Genomic DNA, 17,294 nt, shown 5'->3' on the forward strand with positions numbered 1-17,294 from the left:
TCGATATTCGAAGTCGAAGGATTTTAGTTCCTAGTCGAATATCGAGGGTTAATTAACCCTCGATATTCGACCCTTGATGAATCGGCCCCTAAATAAAAGCCAATAGGCTGGTTTTTCTTCCAATAAGGATTAATTATATCTTAGTTGGGATCAAGTACAAGCGACTGTTTTATTATTACAGGTATGGGACCTGTTATCCAGAATGCTCGGGACCTGGGGTTTTTCAGATAATAGGCTTTGCCTCCAATAAGGATTAATTATATCTTAGTTGGGATCAAGTACAAGCGACTGTTTTATTATTACACAGAAAAAGGAAATCATTTTCAAATTTTGAATTATTAGATTAAAATAGAGTGCATGGGAGAAAACTGTCCTGTAATGTGGAGCTGTCTGTAAAATGGGTTTCTGACCTGTACTTCCTCTTGTGCTTTTATTATTCTCAGTCTCATTGCCCCTTTCTATTATTCTTGTCACATTAGTTTTGACTCCGGGCACTTGCCTGTGTCTGTTCTAGTTGCAGCTCTGCTGTATTTCCAGCAACACTCAAATGATTATGTATTTCTATCTATTATTTATACTGTATTTCTTTTCATTTACTTCCGACCTATCAAAAGGCTCCCCTACCTCTTCTTTGACTTGTCCTTGTGATAAATGATATTCCTGCTCAATGCAACTGGCACACAACTGATACAAATCATAGCAGATCTTATCCATCCACGTCAGTCTGGTTCAAAATGAATGATGTAAATCTGAGGAGACCATTGCTTTACATTCAAACAATTCATGATAACACTGGTCCCAGAGTCTCCCTGGATTCCCTGGTCATATTTTTGGGCCTGGGTTCAATTGTTGTATTCAGCCCCAATATCAATGGTTAGGGCTAATGGAGTGCTATCAAATCCCTTCACCAGACAGGGATGCCCCCTCTCAGCACTACTATTTGCATTGGTTATAGAGCCCCTTGCAACCCTGATAAGACTCTCGACAAGTTTATAGGGATGGAATTTGGGACTGGTAGAAGAGAGGGGCTTTATGTATGCCAATGATATATTAGTCTACCTGGCAGACAGGCCCATCCCTAAATACACTAGCTGGGATCATCATCCAATTTGGTTCATTCTCACAGTTTACTCCAGATTGTGTAGCACATGTTCATCTGATTGTGAGAAGCAGCCTGTGATTTATACAGGAGATTTAGGAGCATATTTATCTAAAAAAATTAGGTCAGTTTTCGAATAGGTACGTATTTGGCCGAATTTGAATCATATGAATCGAAGCAATAATGCATTCAATTGAATTAGAATCTAAGTTTTTCCCAAAAACAACTTAGATTTTTCAAAGTCCACCAATTGACTCCAAATAGGTTCTAGGAGGTCCCCCATAGGCTAAAACAGCATTTCGGCAGGTTTTAGATTTCCAATGGTGAAGTCTAATTTTTAAGTGACAGTACATGATAAATTTCGATATTAGAATTTTCAAATTTTTATAAATTCGATTAGAATTTGGACTATACCCTAGTTGAAATACACAAAAAAATAGCTTGAACTTCGAATTTTTTGAATTCTAAAATTCACCTCGACCTTTGATAAATCCGCCCCTAAGTCTAGCATTGCACAATGTCTATTAAAATGTGATGGGGAAGTCGAAAGCAAAGATTCTTTATTCACACAATATTTAGAGGGACATGTGTAATCATGAAAAATACAAAGAAACCAGATCTAAAAGGTTCATCTTGATCTTCATCATCAATCAAGGAACCAGCAATATCCAGGGGCCCAGCACGGTGCTGCAGGGAGGACAACTGACATTAGGGAACATAATGAAAGGGGAGATACAGGGAACAGACTCTCAGCAGGGGTGGTGGAGACATTGATTACTAAAAGATCAATAAGTATATGAGTGCTGAGAACTTAATGGACAGGATAGACAGACCACCTGGTCTTTTTCTGCCATTAAATTCTATTTTTCTATATTAGGGGAGGCAGGTCCAATGTGTGGCCCCTATATGAAGGGGCAGTTCAGGAGAAGGTGGGCCCCCATTAGGACTGGAGAGAAATCAGATGGGAACTGGTAGGTTCTGCTGCTCTATTGGGAAAGGGACACACGGCACTGCCCTTATCATTGGACCCAGTTCTGATTTGTTCTAAAGGAACAGCCAATGAGCATCAGGACATGTACACAGGCACTGCAGGAATTCTGGGTAACAGGTCGGCCATTTTATTCTGGAGAATTCTCAGTTGCTGTTGTGGCCTGTGAGAACCACACAAAATGGCCAGACTCCGCCTCCTCTCAGGTGCCAGTGTGCCCAATGGTCTGTGCCAGTCTGGGGCCTATCAGCAGTGAGTATGTGGTGCTGCCATAGTGCTAATGTGTAGCCCAACAAGTCCAGTCCTAGGGTTGTACAGAGCTTGTCCATCTCTTCCAACATGGCAGCCAAGGGCACAATTTCTCTTCTGCCCCATGGGGGTCACTGTCTCTTCTGTTTGCCAACCAGCTGGGCAAATTTACTGTACAGGGGACCAAAGCTCTGGAAGAAAAGAAAGGTTTTGAGCAGGATCTGAGAAGCACAAGGAGTGGCCCTCGGGAGCCCCGGTTCTAACTTTGTGCCTTACCACGGGGGCTCTGACTTTATATAAAGATACAGAGTGGGTAGGAAGGGTTTTGAGATTTTACATCAATTCTCATTATTAACTTCAGCACCACCTGCCGTGCACTTCTACAATCAACAGAGAGTGAAATTTGTGAGCAGAGGTAAGTCATGTGATGTTGTTTAGAACTGACCAGGGAAAGGTCTGATGACTCCTCCCACTAATGTCATATCCTAAGCAGACTTTCCTCCTCTCACAAACTCAATACGGCAGTAACTAATATGCAGGTGGCGCTGTTGTTTCAGATTCATTATATCAGCAGTGCAAAAAGGGATAATATCTTGAAAACAAAAACAAAATGACTGGTTTATTCATTGGTTCCTTGTTGAGCATCGTCTCTGCACTTACCTGAATGGCCAGGTGGGTCAGTGCCAAGTACCCGGCAATGAGAAATGCCATGAACAGGTCAAACACCGCGGGTTTCACTCTGCAACAAAGGGGGGGTTAAATAGAAAGGACAATGGCACAGGGGTCCTCGGAACAGTTTCCTCTGGGTACCCCAGTTTTCTCCCACACCCCGAATACATACAGGCAGGTTTATTGGCTCCTGATAATATTGCCAATGTGATTGGGCAGAACAGTCTGACCAATTGGGTCTTCACTCCTCACACTAACTTGGTGGTGCTGCACCCCGGAAATCTGTATTAATTAATTGTAATACAGGAGCTGCACACACTCAAACTCATGTGGGAGGGTCAGTAATAGCTAAATAAATGGGTAATGCACCCATTTTAGGGCAGGGACTGATGCGAATGTGATAGGGACCTTAGATTGTAAGCTCACTGGGACAGGGACTGATGGGAATGTGATAGGGACCTTAGATTGTAAGCTCACTGGGACAGGGACTGATGGGAATGTAATAGGGATCTTAGACTGTAAGCTCACTGGTGCAAGGACTGTTGGGAATGTGATAGGGACCTTAGATTGTAAGCTCACTGGTGCAAGGACTGATGGGAATGTGATAGGGACCTTAGATTGTAAGCTCACTGGGGCAGGGACTGATGGGAATGTGTTAGGGACCTTAGATTGTAAGCTCACTGGTGCAAGGACTGATGGGAATGTGATAGGGACCTTAGATTGTAAGCTCACTGGGGGCAGGGACTGATGGGAATGTGATAGGGACCTTAGATTGTAAGCTCACTGGGGCAGGGACTGATGGGAATGTGATAGGGACCTTAGATTGTAAGCTCACTGGGGCAGGGACTGATGGGAATGTGATAGGGACCTTAGATTGTAAGCTCACTGGTGCAAGGACTGATGGGAATGTGATAGGGACCTTAGATTGTAAGCTCACTGGGGCAGGGACTGATGGGAATGTGTTAGGGACCTTAGATTGTAAGCTCACTGGTGCAAGGACTGATGGGAATGTGATAGGGACCTTAGATTGTAAGCTCACTGGGGGTAGGGACTGATGGGAATGTGATAGGGACCTTAGATTGTAAGCTCACTGGGGCAGGGACTGATGGGAATGTGATAGGGACCTTAGATTGTAAACTCACTGGTGCAAGGACTGATGGGAATGTGATAGGGACCTTAGATTGTAAACTCACTGGGGCAGGGACTGATGGGAATGTGATAGGGACCTTAGATTGTAAGCTCACTGGTGCAAGGACTGATGGGAATGTGATGTGACAGTTAGAGAGGCACCAGTGTGGGCAGAAAACACTGTTGAATGGTGGATCTGGTTTGTTAGTGAATCAGTGTTTAGCAGTCACACCCTTCCTGACCAAGTTTTGGGGTCCTTGCACCCTGACATACTATTCTGCCCATTGGGTCAGTGGTACCAGTAGGACGTGAGCATTAGAGTTGGCAGCAGGGGAAGGTGCCAGTGTGTAGAACACAACAAGCTCTTGGCCCATCTCCTTACCTGTGGGACGTCATAGTCTGTTTCAGCTGATCATAGAAAACAAACTCGGGGTCACTGTAAGAGAGAATGTGGGGCGCACTGGTTACCAGTCAGTAAAGAACTAATAGCAGCAGTAATATGGGGAGTCAACACCCTGTATATGAGATTAAAGGATCTTTGACTCATTAGGAGAAGAGAATTGGCCTATGGATATAAATAAGGAGGTGCCAGGCTTGTGATAGGATCATCTCTAGGGATGGGCAATGCTTCCTGTAGGACCGCCCCTGAGGAACCAGATACATCACAGAAATGCAGGTACTGTATGAGGGCTGCAGGGAGTTCCACTCACCTTTCATCAGGACGGAACACATGGCGCTTGGTGTCCCTCAGGTGTTTCCTGAACTGATGCTCCAGGGTGCTGAGCAGTGGGTGCTTCTCCCCTATTAGTTGGGCGGCACGAGGCTGGGACACCAACCAATCCAGGGTGGCCATTAGTCGAGACTCATCCACCTCCTGCAAAGGGAAACTCATAAATACCCCCCATTATAGTTGCCCCAGGCTCAGTCCTGTGCAGGGAACCAACCACTTGCCACTCACACTGTGGGGGGAGGGGGGCACAGATGCAGCACAACCAGTGTTGGGGCAACTGGTTATTTATTCCCACTGGTGCAAAGTGGCTAATTCATTTGTGTTTATGTTGCCCCATGTCTTTGCCCTGATGCCTTTGGAGCTGTTGCTACAACAACAGAGCCAGTGATTCATAAAGATTATTTAGGGGGGGTATTGATAATAGGGATCTGGTTGGCCAGTCTGACCAGTCCATATGGAAATGGGGCAAATATAAGCCACATGCTGAATCCCAGTCCCTTTATATGGAAACCAGTACAGTCTGCAGCATGCGCAACACATGGGCACTAATATTTCACTAATATATCACTAATATGTCACTAATATGTCACTAATATGGGCACTAATATATCACTAATATGTCACTAATATGTCACTAATATAGGCACTAATATGTCACTAATATGTCACTAATATGTCACTAATATAGGCACTAATATGGGCACTAATAAGTCACTAATATGTCACTTATATGTCACTAATATGGGCACTAATATGTCACTAATATGGGCACTAATATGTCACTAATATGGGCACTAATATGGGCACTAATATGTCACTAATATGTCACTAATATGGGCACTAATATGTCACTAATATGGGCACTAATATGTCACTAATATGGGCACTAATATGGGCACTAATATGTCACTAATATGTCACTAATATGGGCACTAATATGTCACTAATATGGGCACTAATATGACACTAATATGTCACTAACATGTCACTAATATGGGCACTAATATGTCACTAATATGGGCACTAATATGGGCACTAATATGTCACTAATATGTCACTAATATGTCACTAATATGGGCACTAATATGACACTAATATGTCAATAATATGTCACTAATATGTCACTTATATGGGCACTAATATGTCACTAATATGTCACTAGTATGTCACTAATATGTCACTAATATGGGCACTAATATGTCACTAATATGTCACTAGTATGTCACTAATATGTCACTAATATGGGCACTGATATGTCACTAATATGTCACTAATATGTCACTAATATGGGCACTAATATGTCACTATTATGTCACTAATATGTCACTAATATGTCACTATTATGTCACTAATATGTCATTAATATGGGCACTAATATGTCACTATTATGTCACTAATATGTCACTAATATGTCACTAATATGGGTACTAATATGTCACTAATATGTCACTAATATGTCACTAATATGTCACTAATATGTCACTAATATGTCACTATTATGTCACTAATATGTCACTAATATGGGCACTAATATGTCACTATTATGTCACTAATATTTCACTAATATGTCATTAATACGTCATTAATATGACACTAATATGACACTAATATGTCACTAATATGTCACCAATATGTCACTAATATGACACTAATATGACACTAATATGTCACTAATATGTCACCAATATGTCACTAATATGACACTAATATGGGCACTAATATGTCACCAATATGTCACTAATATGACACTAATATGGGCACTAATATGTCACTAATATGTCACTAATATGACACTAATATGACACTAATATGTCACTATTATGTCACCAATATGTCACTAATATGACACTAATATGGGCACTAATATGTCACTAATATGTCACTAATATGACACTAATATGTCACTAATATGTCACCAATATGTCACTAATATGACACTAATATGACACTAATATGGGCACTAATATGACACTAATATGGGCACGGTGGAACTAATTGTATTTATTATTTGGGTTCAATCAAGAAACAGAACTTGCTACATTGAAGTGGTATATTTATAAATACTCAGTAATTAACAACTTTCCCTATTAATCGACTCTTCCAAACAAGGAAAACTCACCATTTCCCCCTGAAACACCAGAAAATCCTTTGGAATTTCCTAAAAAGAGTAAAATAATGAGCAATTAGCTGCTTGTAGAGGTGCAAATGGCCAGAAGGGGCAGTAGAGGGATGTGGCCAATCTCTTTCCATGGATAGTGACCCTGGCAGGACTGTTGCTATGGCTCCTGTATGTAGGATATGGGAAGGGGGCAGTTAGGGGAAGGGGGCAGATATGGGAAGGGGGCAGTTAGGGGAAGGGGGCAGATAGGGTTTAGGGGGCAGATATGGGAAGGGGGCAGTTAGGAGAAGGGGGCAGATAGGGTTTAGGGGGCAGATATGGGAAGGGGGCAGTTAGGAGAAGGGGGCAGATAGGGTTTAGGGGGCAGATATGGGAAGGGGGCAGTTAGGGGAAGGGGGCAGATAGGCTTTAGGGGGCAGATAGGGTTTAGGGGGCAGATAGGGTTTGGGATGTAGATAAGGTCAGGCCGTACCTTCAGGGAGTCTCTATACAGGAATCTCAGCAGCGCCTCACACAGGACGTGAGTGTTTCTCCTCAGTTTCTCCGTATCCACCTGAGATCTAAGGGCGGAACATTCCTCATAGTGACACAGGTACCAGCCAATCAGAATTCTCTCACCCCTTCTGGGACCCTCCCCCTTGTTATAAATACTTCTCATTTACTTCTCATTACTACAAGTTACATTTCATTTTATAAACAAAAAAAAAAGAGACTCAACTGACAATAAAATTTGTGCCATTTGCCACTTTATTAGCCACACGCAAGAGTAAAATCTGGGCCCATTATACCTGGTGTAGCTGATGAATTGTTCTGTTTCTACATCCCCTGGAACCAAAGATCATTTCTAGTTGTAGAACCTATTGCTGTTCCCCAGTCCAACACCCATTTGGAGCCCAGACTGTGACCCCCAACTTTATGTGGCCCCTGGGGCAGTGCCAGTACCTGGTGTCCAAGATGGAGCTTCTCAGGCCGTGCCGGTGGCTCTTCAGATGTGACACAGTGAATGCTGGGATACGCCGCAGGCTAAACTGCTCATGTTCCCATGACAACGTGTCTTCCCCCAAATTTATCTTCTTGTGGATCACTGACACATTAACCCCTTGAAAGTGGGGAAACTTGATGACCTGCGACATGATGGGGCAAGAAAAACATATTTGTGTTATTATTGGGATTCCTGAGCAGAAGATTCAGCACCCCCTGTATATAGAAATATAATAAATATAATGTATACAATAAATATAATAAATATAATGTATATAATAAATAAAATGTATATAATAAATATAGTAAATATAATGTATATAATAAATATAATGTATATAGTAAATATACTGTATATAATAAATATAATGTATATAGTAAATATACTGTATATGATAAATATAATAAATATAGTAAATATAATGTATATAATAAATATAGTAAATATAATGTATATAATAAATATACTGTATATAATAAATATAATGTATATAATAAATATAATGTATATAATAAATATAGTAAATATAATGTATATAATAAATATACTGTATATAATGAATATAATGTATATAATAAATATAGTAAATATAATGTATATAATATAAACACTACAGATTCTGACAACAAAGGCACATAGTCGGGTGGAACATTCCCACATCAGAAGGATTATCCATAGGGAATAGGGAACCAACTTTTTTCCATGTTTGGTGGTCAGGGGCAACCCTAATAGTGAGTTTTGGAATCTTATGTGGGATCAGAGGACATATTGTACCTACACATGGGCATGAAGTATCAGCTGAAGAGATACAACTGGCACCAACATTATTGGCTTCTGGAGCAGCTAAAAACCCTCTGGAGTTATAAATGGCGTCTCAGTCTGGTTTGGGCAGTGGCTGAATACATAATTCCAACAGCAACGTATGTGGAGGATTAATGAGAAGTGGGGCCCCTACGCTACATACATAGGCCCCCCTCCTAGGCTTGGCCCCTGATCACACATACCTCCCAACTGTCCCTTTTTCAGGAGGGACAGTCCCTCTTTTGACAGCTCAACCCGCAGTCCCTCATTTGTACTGGAAAGTCCCTCTTTTCTCTGCACTGAACAGCCAGAAAAAGAAACAAAGTTTCTCACTTAATTGGCTTTTAGCAGAGAGCCCAGAACAGCTAACAGGTGCAAATAAGATACTTTGTAACAATTCTGAGACACAAAAACACAGTTTAGATAAGGAGAAATATTTTCAAACTTTCATAACCTGCCAAATTTTGTAAAACAAACATGGTAATTAGGGGGTGTGGCCACAGAAAGGGGTGTGGCCAAAAAAATTGCTGTGCTATGTGTGGAAAAAAAATTTGTCCCTCTTTTTACTTCCAAAATGTTAGGAGGTATGCTCACACTGGGCCCCTAGACTACAGCCCTGGGTAGAGGAGGAATAATGGGGCTGTTTCCATGGTTTGGGCTCCTGGTTCCAGTGAAAGCTTAAGGCTACAGGTACAATGACATTCCTGACAATCCAGTGCTTCCAGTTTGGGGGGCACTTCCCTGTTTCAGCACAATAATGCCCCCCCCATGCACAGAACCAGGGCCATACAGAATGGGGTTGCTGAGATGGGAATAACCTGACCTCAACCCAACTGAACCCCTGTGGGATGAACTGGAACCCCAACTGTGAGCCTGATCCCCAACACCAGTGCCCAACCTCACTAATGCTCTTGTGTCTGAATGGAAGCAACTCCCAGCAACAACTCCCAGCAACAATGTCCCATCATCTAGTGGGAACCTTCCCAGAAGCACCGGGGCAGTTATAGCAGCAAAGGGAGGGGCAACTGCACAGATCACCTTGGGTTGGGAATGAGACGTCGTGGAACAGCCCCAACCTCACTGGACTTGGTGAAAACCCCCCACACTTCTTCAGCTGAAAATTCTGTTCAGTTCTAAAGGTATGGGGGGGGGCTCTGATACGTGATTCTCTTTATGGGTAAAAAGGTCCCCTGCTATTTGTCTATAATGTCCTCTAATGTACTTGTAAAGTCTAATCATGTCCCCTCACAAGCGCCTTTTTTCCCCCAGAGAAAACAACCCCAACCTTGTCAGTCTCCCCTCATAATTTAACTCTTCCCTCCCTCTAACCAGTTTAGTTGCACTTAGTCTCTGCACTCTCTCCAGCTCATTTATATCCCTCTTAAGGACTGGAGTCCAAAACTGCCCCCATACTCCAGATGAGGCCTCACCAGGGACCTATAAAGAGACACAATTATGTTTCATCCCTTGAGTTAATGCCCTTTTTTATGTACTGCACTAACAACACTGGTCCAATTAGAACATTTTCCAGGACCCAACTCCAGGCCAACATTCCTTCATTTAACCATTAACCTTTTGTGTGACACTGTATCAAATGCTTTAGCAAAGTCTAAATAAATCACATCCTCTGCCATCCCAGAATCAAGGTCCCTGCTTACCTTCTCATAAAAAGAAATTAAGTTAGTCTGGCATAAAACCATGCTGGCACACACTCATAGTATTATGATTTGCTATGAAGTCCAGTATCTTATACTTTATTAACCCTTCAAATAGTTTTCCTACAACTGACATCAGGCTAACCGGCCTTTAGTTTTGAGGCTGAGAACGGGATCCTTTTTTGAATAGTGACACCACATTAGCAATTTGCCAATCTTTTGGCACAATGCCAGACCTCATTCAACCCTGGGAAATTAAGTAAAGAGGTTTGGCAATCACAGTACCCTGGGATGAATACCATCCGGCCCTGACCTTTGTTTATCTTAACATGTTCTAGTCTCTTTTGAATTTTCCCCTGATTGACCCATCTATAAATACTTATATTATTAGAATTGGGTATTAAAAAAGCAAACCTTAAGTTGCTGGTTCTAAAAAAGTAGCAGTTTAGAATCTCTGCTTTTTCCCTGTTCCCCTGAGCCAACTGATTCCATCCCCCTCTGATATTAAGAGTTCCACCCCTGCTTCATTTTGTTACTATTTACATCATTTTGCTTTTTTACTCCTAACTGCAATTCCCTTTTCCCATCTTGTAACTTTTCTGCTGCTTTATTGACCTCATATATTTAATATTAGAAAGTGTGTTATGTAATGGCAACTCGGAGCACAATTGAGTAGAGAAGAAATGTGAGTGTATGAGAGTGTGAGTGAGTATTATATATTGGTTGGTATTTAGAGAGATAGGGTCAGTGATGCTGGGGTATCACACAGAACAGTTGAACTTGATGGACCCCAGGAACCCCGGCACCATCCAAACCCACAGCAGCCAATTTACCGACTCAAGGTCCTTGATGAACTGCCACTGTGCAGTCCCCTCCTGGGGAGGCCTGGAAACGTGGATGTGCAGCTCGTTCCCATTGGCCAGTGAGTCCAGACAAAGGACAAAAGCCGCATTTTCATGCAATGGACTGGTTTCTGCAATAACAACACTGGCAATTAACAGGTCTGATTCCTGAACATCACAGCAATATGGCAGCTCCTGGGACAGATTCTGAGCCCAGAGACTGAATGTGCTTCTAGAGTTCTGGGGTGCAGTTAGTAATGAGGGGCAATTCCTTACCTAAATGATCGAGATGCTCCTCTATCCACCGCTTGCTCCCATAATAGTTGAACTTTCCAGCCCCGGTGAGAGAGAAGAGCAGGTTGTACCTACAGGGAACAGACATGACACTGGTTATTGGGGGGATTCATAGAACCAACGAACCCTGCCAGAAACCTTGTTTTACATGTATGTGATCAACATGAACAAATACATACTTCTCTATGTATCACTATAAACCTGTATATAAACAGTATAAACCTGCATATAATGGACTTTTCTTCTATAGGCAGGAAAGGAGATCTCACCATCAGCATAGGAAGGGGTTCTTTACTGTAAGCGCAGTCAGGTTATGGGATTCCCTACCAAGAGAGGGGGAATAAGTGATTCATTGGTGGGGAGGAAAGGAGATCTCACCATCAGCATAGGAAGGGCTTCTTTACTGTAAGGACAGTCAGGTTATGGGATTCCCTACCAAGAGAGGGGGAATGAGTGATTCATTGGTGGGGAGGAAAGGAGATATCACCATCAGCATAGGAAGGGGTTCTTTACTGTAAGGGCAGTCCGGTTATGGGATTCCCTACCAAGAGAGGGGGAATGAGTGATTCATTGGTGGGGAGGAAAGGAGATCTCACCATCAGTATAGGAAGGGGTTCTTTACTGTAAGGGCAGTCAGGTTATGGGATTCCCTACCAAGAGAGGGGGAATAAGTGATTCATTGGTGGGGAGGAAAGGAGATCTCACCATCAGCATAGGAAGGGGTTCTTTACTGTAAGGACAGTCAGGTTATGGGATTCCCTACCAAGAGAGGGGGAATAAGTGATTCATTGGTGGGGAGGAAAGGAGATCTCACCATCAGCATAGGAAGGGGTTCTTTACTGTAAGGACAGTCAGGTTATGGGATTCCCTACCAAGAGAGGGGAATGAGTGATTCATTGGTGGGGAGGAAAGGAGATCTCACCATCAGCATAGGAAGGGGTTCTTTACTGTAAAGGCAGTCAGGTTATGGGATTCACTACCAAGAGAGGGGAATGAGTGATTCATTGGTGGGGAGGAAAGGAGATCTCACCATCAGCATAGGAAGGGGTTCTTTACTGTAAGGGCAGTCAGGTTATGGGATTCACTACCAAGAGAGCGGAGTGCTGGACAATAAATGGGTGAATACATTAAACATACAGAATCCATATAATAAACAACTGATACATTGGGTAGAGGACCCTGCTCAAAGAGCTTGCAATCCATAGTACTCACCTGGCCTGGCTCAGCGGGTCACTGTACAGCCGGTGAAAGAGGCGCATGATTTCCAGAAGTACGGCCACTCCACTCCCATTCGAGTCGGCCCCAAACGCCAACCACTGGGGGGCACCACACACATTTATGGCATTAATATTGGCAAATATAATAACTTTATTCACAAATATCTCTAATTTCCCAGGGTTTCCCTTCCCAATTCAGTCATCATCATCATCACCATCTGTTTCTATAGTGCCAGCATCTCATGCTCCATTAAGCACAACAGACCTGACAATGGGGGTACATTATAAGTACATTAATTAACCAGAGAGTTATAATTCTACAACACCCTTCATCCACTAACTCCCCAAGACCCCAACCTGAGTCACATGTAATGTGTTTATGAGGAGTTGCTTGAGCCCCCAGCACCACATGTACCTCTAGAATTACACCAGAAATCACAAAACTCTAGTCAATGCTATTCTCAGCATGAGGGAGTTGCAGTTCAGGAATAGGGTGGATATCCCAGTCTTATTTCCCTCACACAATGATCGGCCTCTTCTGAGGGTCACTAGTGTCACCCAGGGCAGATAATGGGTCACTTACTGGAGCGGCTCCTGCAGAGTCATAATGGGCTACAATAACCACAGTGGGAAGTTCTCCAGGATCCCCTCGGCCTCTCAGTTGCCCCTGTATGGACACAATGTGATGTCAGTGAGGGCAGTTACTAAATACTATGTACTACAGTACTCACGTCCTTTGCACGGGGGAGTGTATTTCCTGGTACTCGTGTGACTGTCTCTACTTCCTTTGCACGGGGAGTGTATTTCCTGGTACTCATGTGACTGTCTCTACTTCCTTTGCACGGGGAGTGTATTTCCTGTTACTCATGTGACTGTCTCTACTTCCTTTCCACAAGGAGTGTATTTCCTGGTACTCGTGTGACTGTCTCTACTTCCTTTGCACGGGGGAGTGTATTTCCTGGTACTCATGTGACTGTCTCTACTTCCTTTGCACGGGGAGTGTATTTCCTGGTACTCATGTGACTGTCTCTACTTCCTTTCCACAAGGAGTGTATTTCCTGGTACTCGTGTGACTGTCTCTACTTCCTTTGCACGGGGGAGTGTATTTCCTGGTACTCGTGTGACTGTCTCTACTTCCTTTGCACGGGGAGTGTATTTCCTGGTACTCATGTGACTGTCTCTACTTCCTTTGCACAGGGAGTGTATTTCCTGTTACTCATGTGACTGTCTCTACTTCCTTTCCACAAGGAGTGTATTTCCTGGTACTCGTGTGACTGTCTCTACTTCCTTTGCACGGGGGAGTGTATTTCCTGGTACTCGTGTGACTGTCTCTACTTCCTTTGCACGGGGGAGTGTATTTCCTGTTACTCATGTGACTGTCTCTACTTCCTTTGCACGGGGGAGTGTATTTCCTGGTACTTGTGTGACTGTCTCTTGTATTTTCATGTTACCTGGGGTACATCTGTTTGGGGTACAGGGCAAAGAGGAGCTGCCATACAGCTTTACTCTAATGCAAAATGAGTAACAATGAAGGGCACTTACCTCTATGGTGACAATGGCTGCGTTGCTCATTGGTTGGCTTTGGGTCTCACCAGTCACCATCTGAAATCCATTGCCCATAACCAGTCCGAATATAACTGGGGGAAGCATTTAGAGTTAGTTTTACTGTATGCGGGGGGCACCTCAGTGACCTACACAAATACCCCCACCGCAGCACATTAACAAACTGATATTACACTGACTCCTGGGGTCACCGTAACTGGGGTTATTCCCACCACACTGGGAAGAAATAGAAACTCCCCGGGTACCAGTAATAAATAGAAACTCCCCGGGTACCAGTAATAAATAGAAACACTTCAGGTACCAGTAGTAAATAGAAACACGTCGGGTACCAGTAGTAAATAGAAACACGTCGGGTACCAGTAGTAAATAGAAACACGTCGGGTACCAGTAGTAAATAGAAACACGTCGGATACCAGTAGTAAATAGAAACACGTCGGGTACCAGTAGTAAATAGAAACACGTCGGGTACCAGTAGTAAATAGAAACACGTCGGGTACCAGTAGTAAATAGAAACACGTCGGATACCAGTAGTAAATAGAAACACATCAGGTACCAGTAGTAAATAGAAACACGTCGGGTACCAGTAGTAAATAGAAACACGTCGGGTACCAGTAGTAAATAGAAACACGTCGGGTACCAGTAGTAAATAGAAACACGTCGGATACCAGTAGTAAATAGAAACACATCAGGTACCAGTAGTAAATAGAAACACGTCGGGTACCAGTAGTAAATAGAAACACGTCAGGTACCAGTAGTAAATAGAAACACGTCGGATACCAGTAGTAAATAGAAACACGTCGGGTACCAGTAGTAAATAGAAACACGTCGGGTACCAGTAATAAATAGAAACTCCCCGGGTACCAGTAATAAATAGAAACTCCCCGGGTACCAGTAATAAATAGAAACACTTCAGGTACCAGTAGTAAATAGAAACACGTCGGGTACCAGTAGTAAATAGAAACACGTCGGGTACCAGTAGTAAATAGAAACACGTCGGGTACCAGTAGTAAATAGAAACACGTCGGGTACCAGTAGTAAATTGAAATAGGGGGGCAGGGGTTGCTGACACTCACATGATTAGGAGCTAATTACAGAAACACGCTCTGATTGGCTGCTGGACTAATGCAGGGGTGGGGTTGGGTGATGACATCATTACCTTGCAGAGCGGAGGAGGAGCTTAGAGACTGTGACACGGATTTACTCTCCTCATAGAGCCACAGCAGCTCCTCCTGTTCCAGCGCAAAGTAAATGGGGAGCCACGTGTCGTTCCTCAGCATCTGACTCTCTCCCTCCAGGAACCCCTGTACAACACAAACAACTCACTGGCCTGTGGGGCGCCATGGGGAGGGGTTACTGCCCCCAAGTAACTGACCCCCAAGTTACTGACCCCCAAGCCACTGACCCCCAAGTCACTGACCCCCAAGTTACTGACCCCCAAGTTACTGACCCCCAAGCCGCTGACCCCCAAGTAAGTCACTGAACCCCAAGTTACTGACCCCCAAGCCGCTGACCCCCAAGTAAGTCACTGACCCCCAAGTCACCGACCTCAGCTTAAATTGCTCTGATAGATTTGGCCCCAAGATACTCTGCTCCCAAGGGCCCCTGTGTCCTACTGTTTCTATAGGAGTGAATATTCCCCACTAGGGGGCAGTGGTGCTCAAGTGATTGGCAGGAATATGGGGCTCAGGAGCCAAACAATCCCACCCAGTGGCCAATCAGTTCATTTTCTATCTGTACACATGGACGCCATGAGTCGTCTGAGTTGGGACACAATAGACGGGGGGCTAGAGGTTCACCAGTCACTACTTACCTGTTGTGGGTCCTGCGGGGCCCCTGAGATGTTCTCTGGAACCAGAATGAGCAGGGCACCCGCTGGTTGGCTGAGAACTTGGTGCCATTTGTCTGTGGAGAAATCTGTCAATCTCATGATAACGCAGTGACGGCTCAGTAGCTCCGCCTCCAGCGTCCGACTCTCTGCCTGGACCAACGCATTCCTGCAGCCTGTGAGACATCATGTGACCAATTTATTCAACCAATCCAGTTACTGTCCCCCAGGAGGTTAAGGATCATTTGTCGGAACAGGGTCCTGAGGGTTGAGGATCACTGACTAGTGCAGGGTCCCGGGGGTTGAGGATCACTGGTCAATACAGGGTCCCGGGGGTTGAGGATCACTGGTCAGTACAGGGTCCCGGGGGTTGAGGATCACTGGTCAGTACAACAAGGTCCCGGGGGTTGAGGATCACTGGTCTGTACAGGGTCCCGGGGGTTGAGGATGACAGGCTGAGGGTGGATGTCCGTGTGTACTCACCGTGTGTGTGGCCCCTCAGGCTGTACTCCTGCAAACGATACACTGGGAACTCCAGGGCACTTAGGGCCACAGGGAGGCTGATGAGGAGCAGGAGAGGCCGGAGCATCTTCGCAGATCAGGGCCCCAGTGTCAGACTCAGTATCAGTTGTCAGCTTGTGGCCCCTCTCCTGGCACTGACCCCCCCCCCATCTGCCTAATCTGCCCCGAGCTGACGCTGCGAATCCCCCTCCCCCCCAGCCTGCTGTCCCTTTAATTCCCTCAGATTAGTCTGAGTCTGATGATCACTAAGGACTCCCGGCACCTGTAGTGAATCTGCTGGAAATATTCCCAATACTCTTGTCTGATATTCCTGTAACTGCTCAGTGACATATAAATACACTAATTCATAAATACACTAATATATAAATATACTAATTAATAAATACACTAATTCATAAATACACTAATATATAAATATACTAATTAATAAATACACTAATATATAAATATACTAATTAATAAATACACGAATAAATATATCAATAAATAAATATGCAAATTTAGAAATATACTAATAAATAAATAAATACACTAATATGGAAATACTCTAATAAATAAATATACTAATAATTAAATACACTAATATATAAATACTCTAATAAATAAATATA

At 43.6% G+C, this 17,294-nt stretch overlaps 1 protein-coding gene across 1 annotated transcript; it reads right to left on the reverse strand.

The window, feature by feature from the left end:
- Positions 1-1,642: 1,642 nt before the first annotated feature.
- Positions 1,643-16,821, reverse strand: LOC108719224 (nicalin-1). The gene is made up of 15 exons (XM_018267951.2): positions 16,645-16,821; positions 16,147-16,337; positions 15,493-15,637; positions 14,316-14,410; positions 13,357-13,440; positions 12,769-12,872; positions 11,539-11,627; positions 11,254-11,393; positions 7,925-8,106; positions 7,455-7,542; positions 6,983-7,021; positions 4,844-5,007; positions 4,516-4,569; positions 2,997-3,075; positions 1,643-2,527 (listed from the first exon to the last, which is right to left on the reverse strand). Exons 1-15 carry the CDS (start codon positions 16,748-16,750, stop codon positions 2,468-2,470), a joined length of 1,620 nt encoding a protein of 539 aa, XP_018123440.2. The 5' UTR covers positions 16,751-16,821; the 3' UTR covers positions 1,643-2,467.
- Positions 16,822-17,294: the final 473 nt, after the last annotated feature.

The sequence above is a fragment of the Xenopus laevis genome, chromosome 1L, assembly GCF_017654675.1.
Source record: "Xenopus laevis strain J_2021 chromosome 1L, Xenopus_laevis_v10.1, whole genome shotgun sequence".
Lineage (NCBI taxonomy): Eukaryota > Metazoa > Chordata > Amphibia > Anura > Pipidae > Xenopus > Xenopus laevis.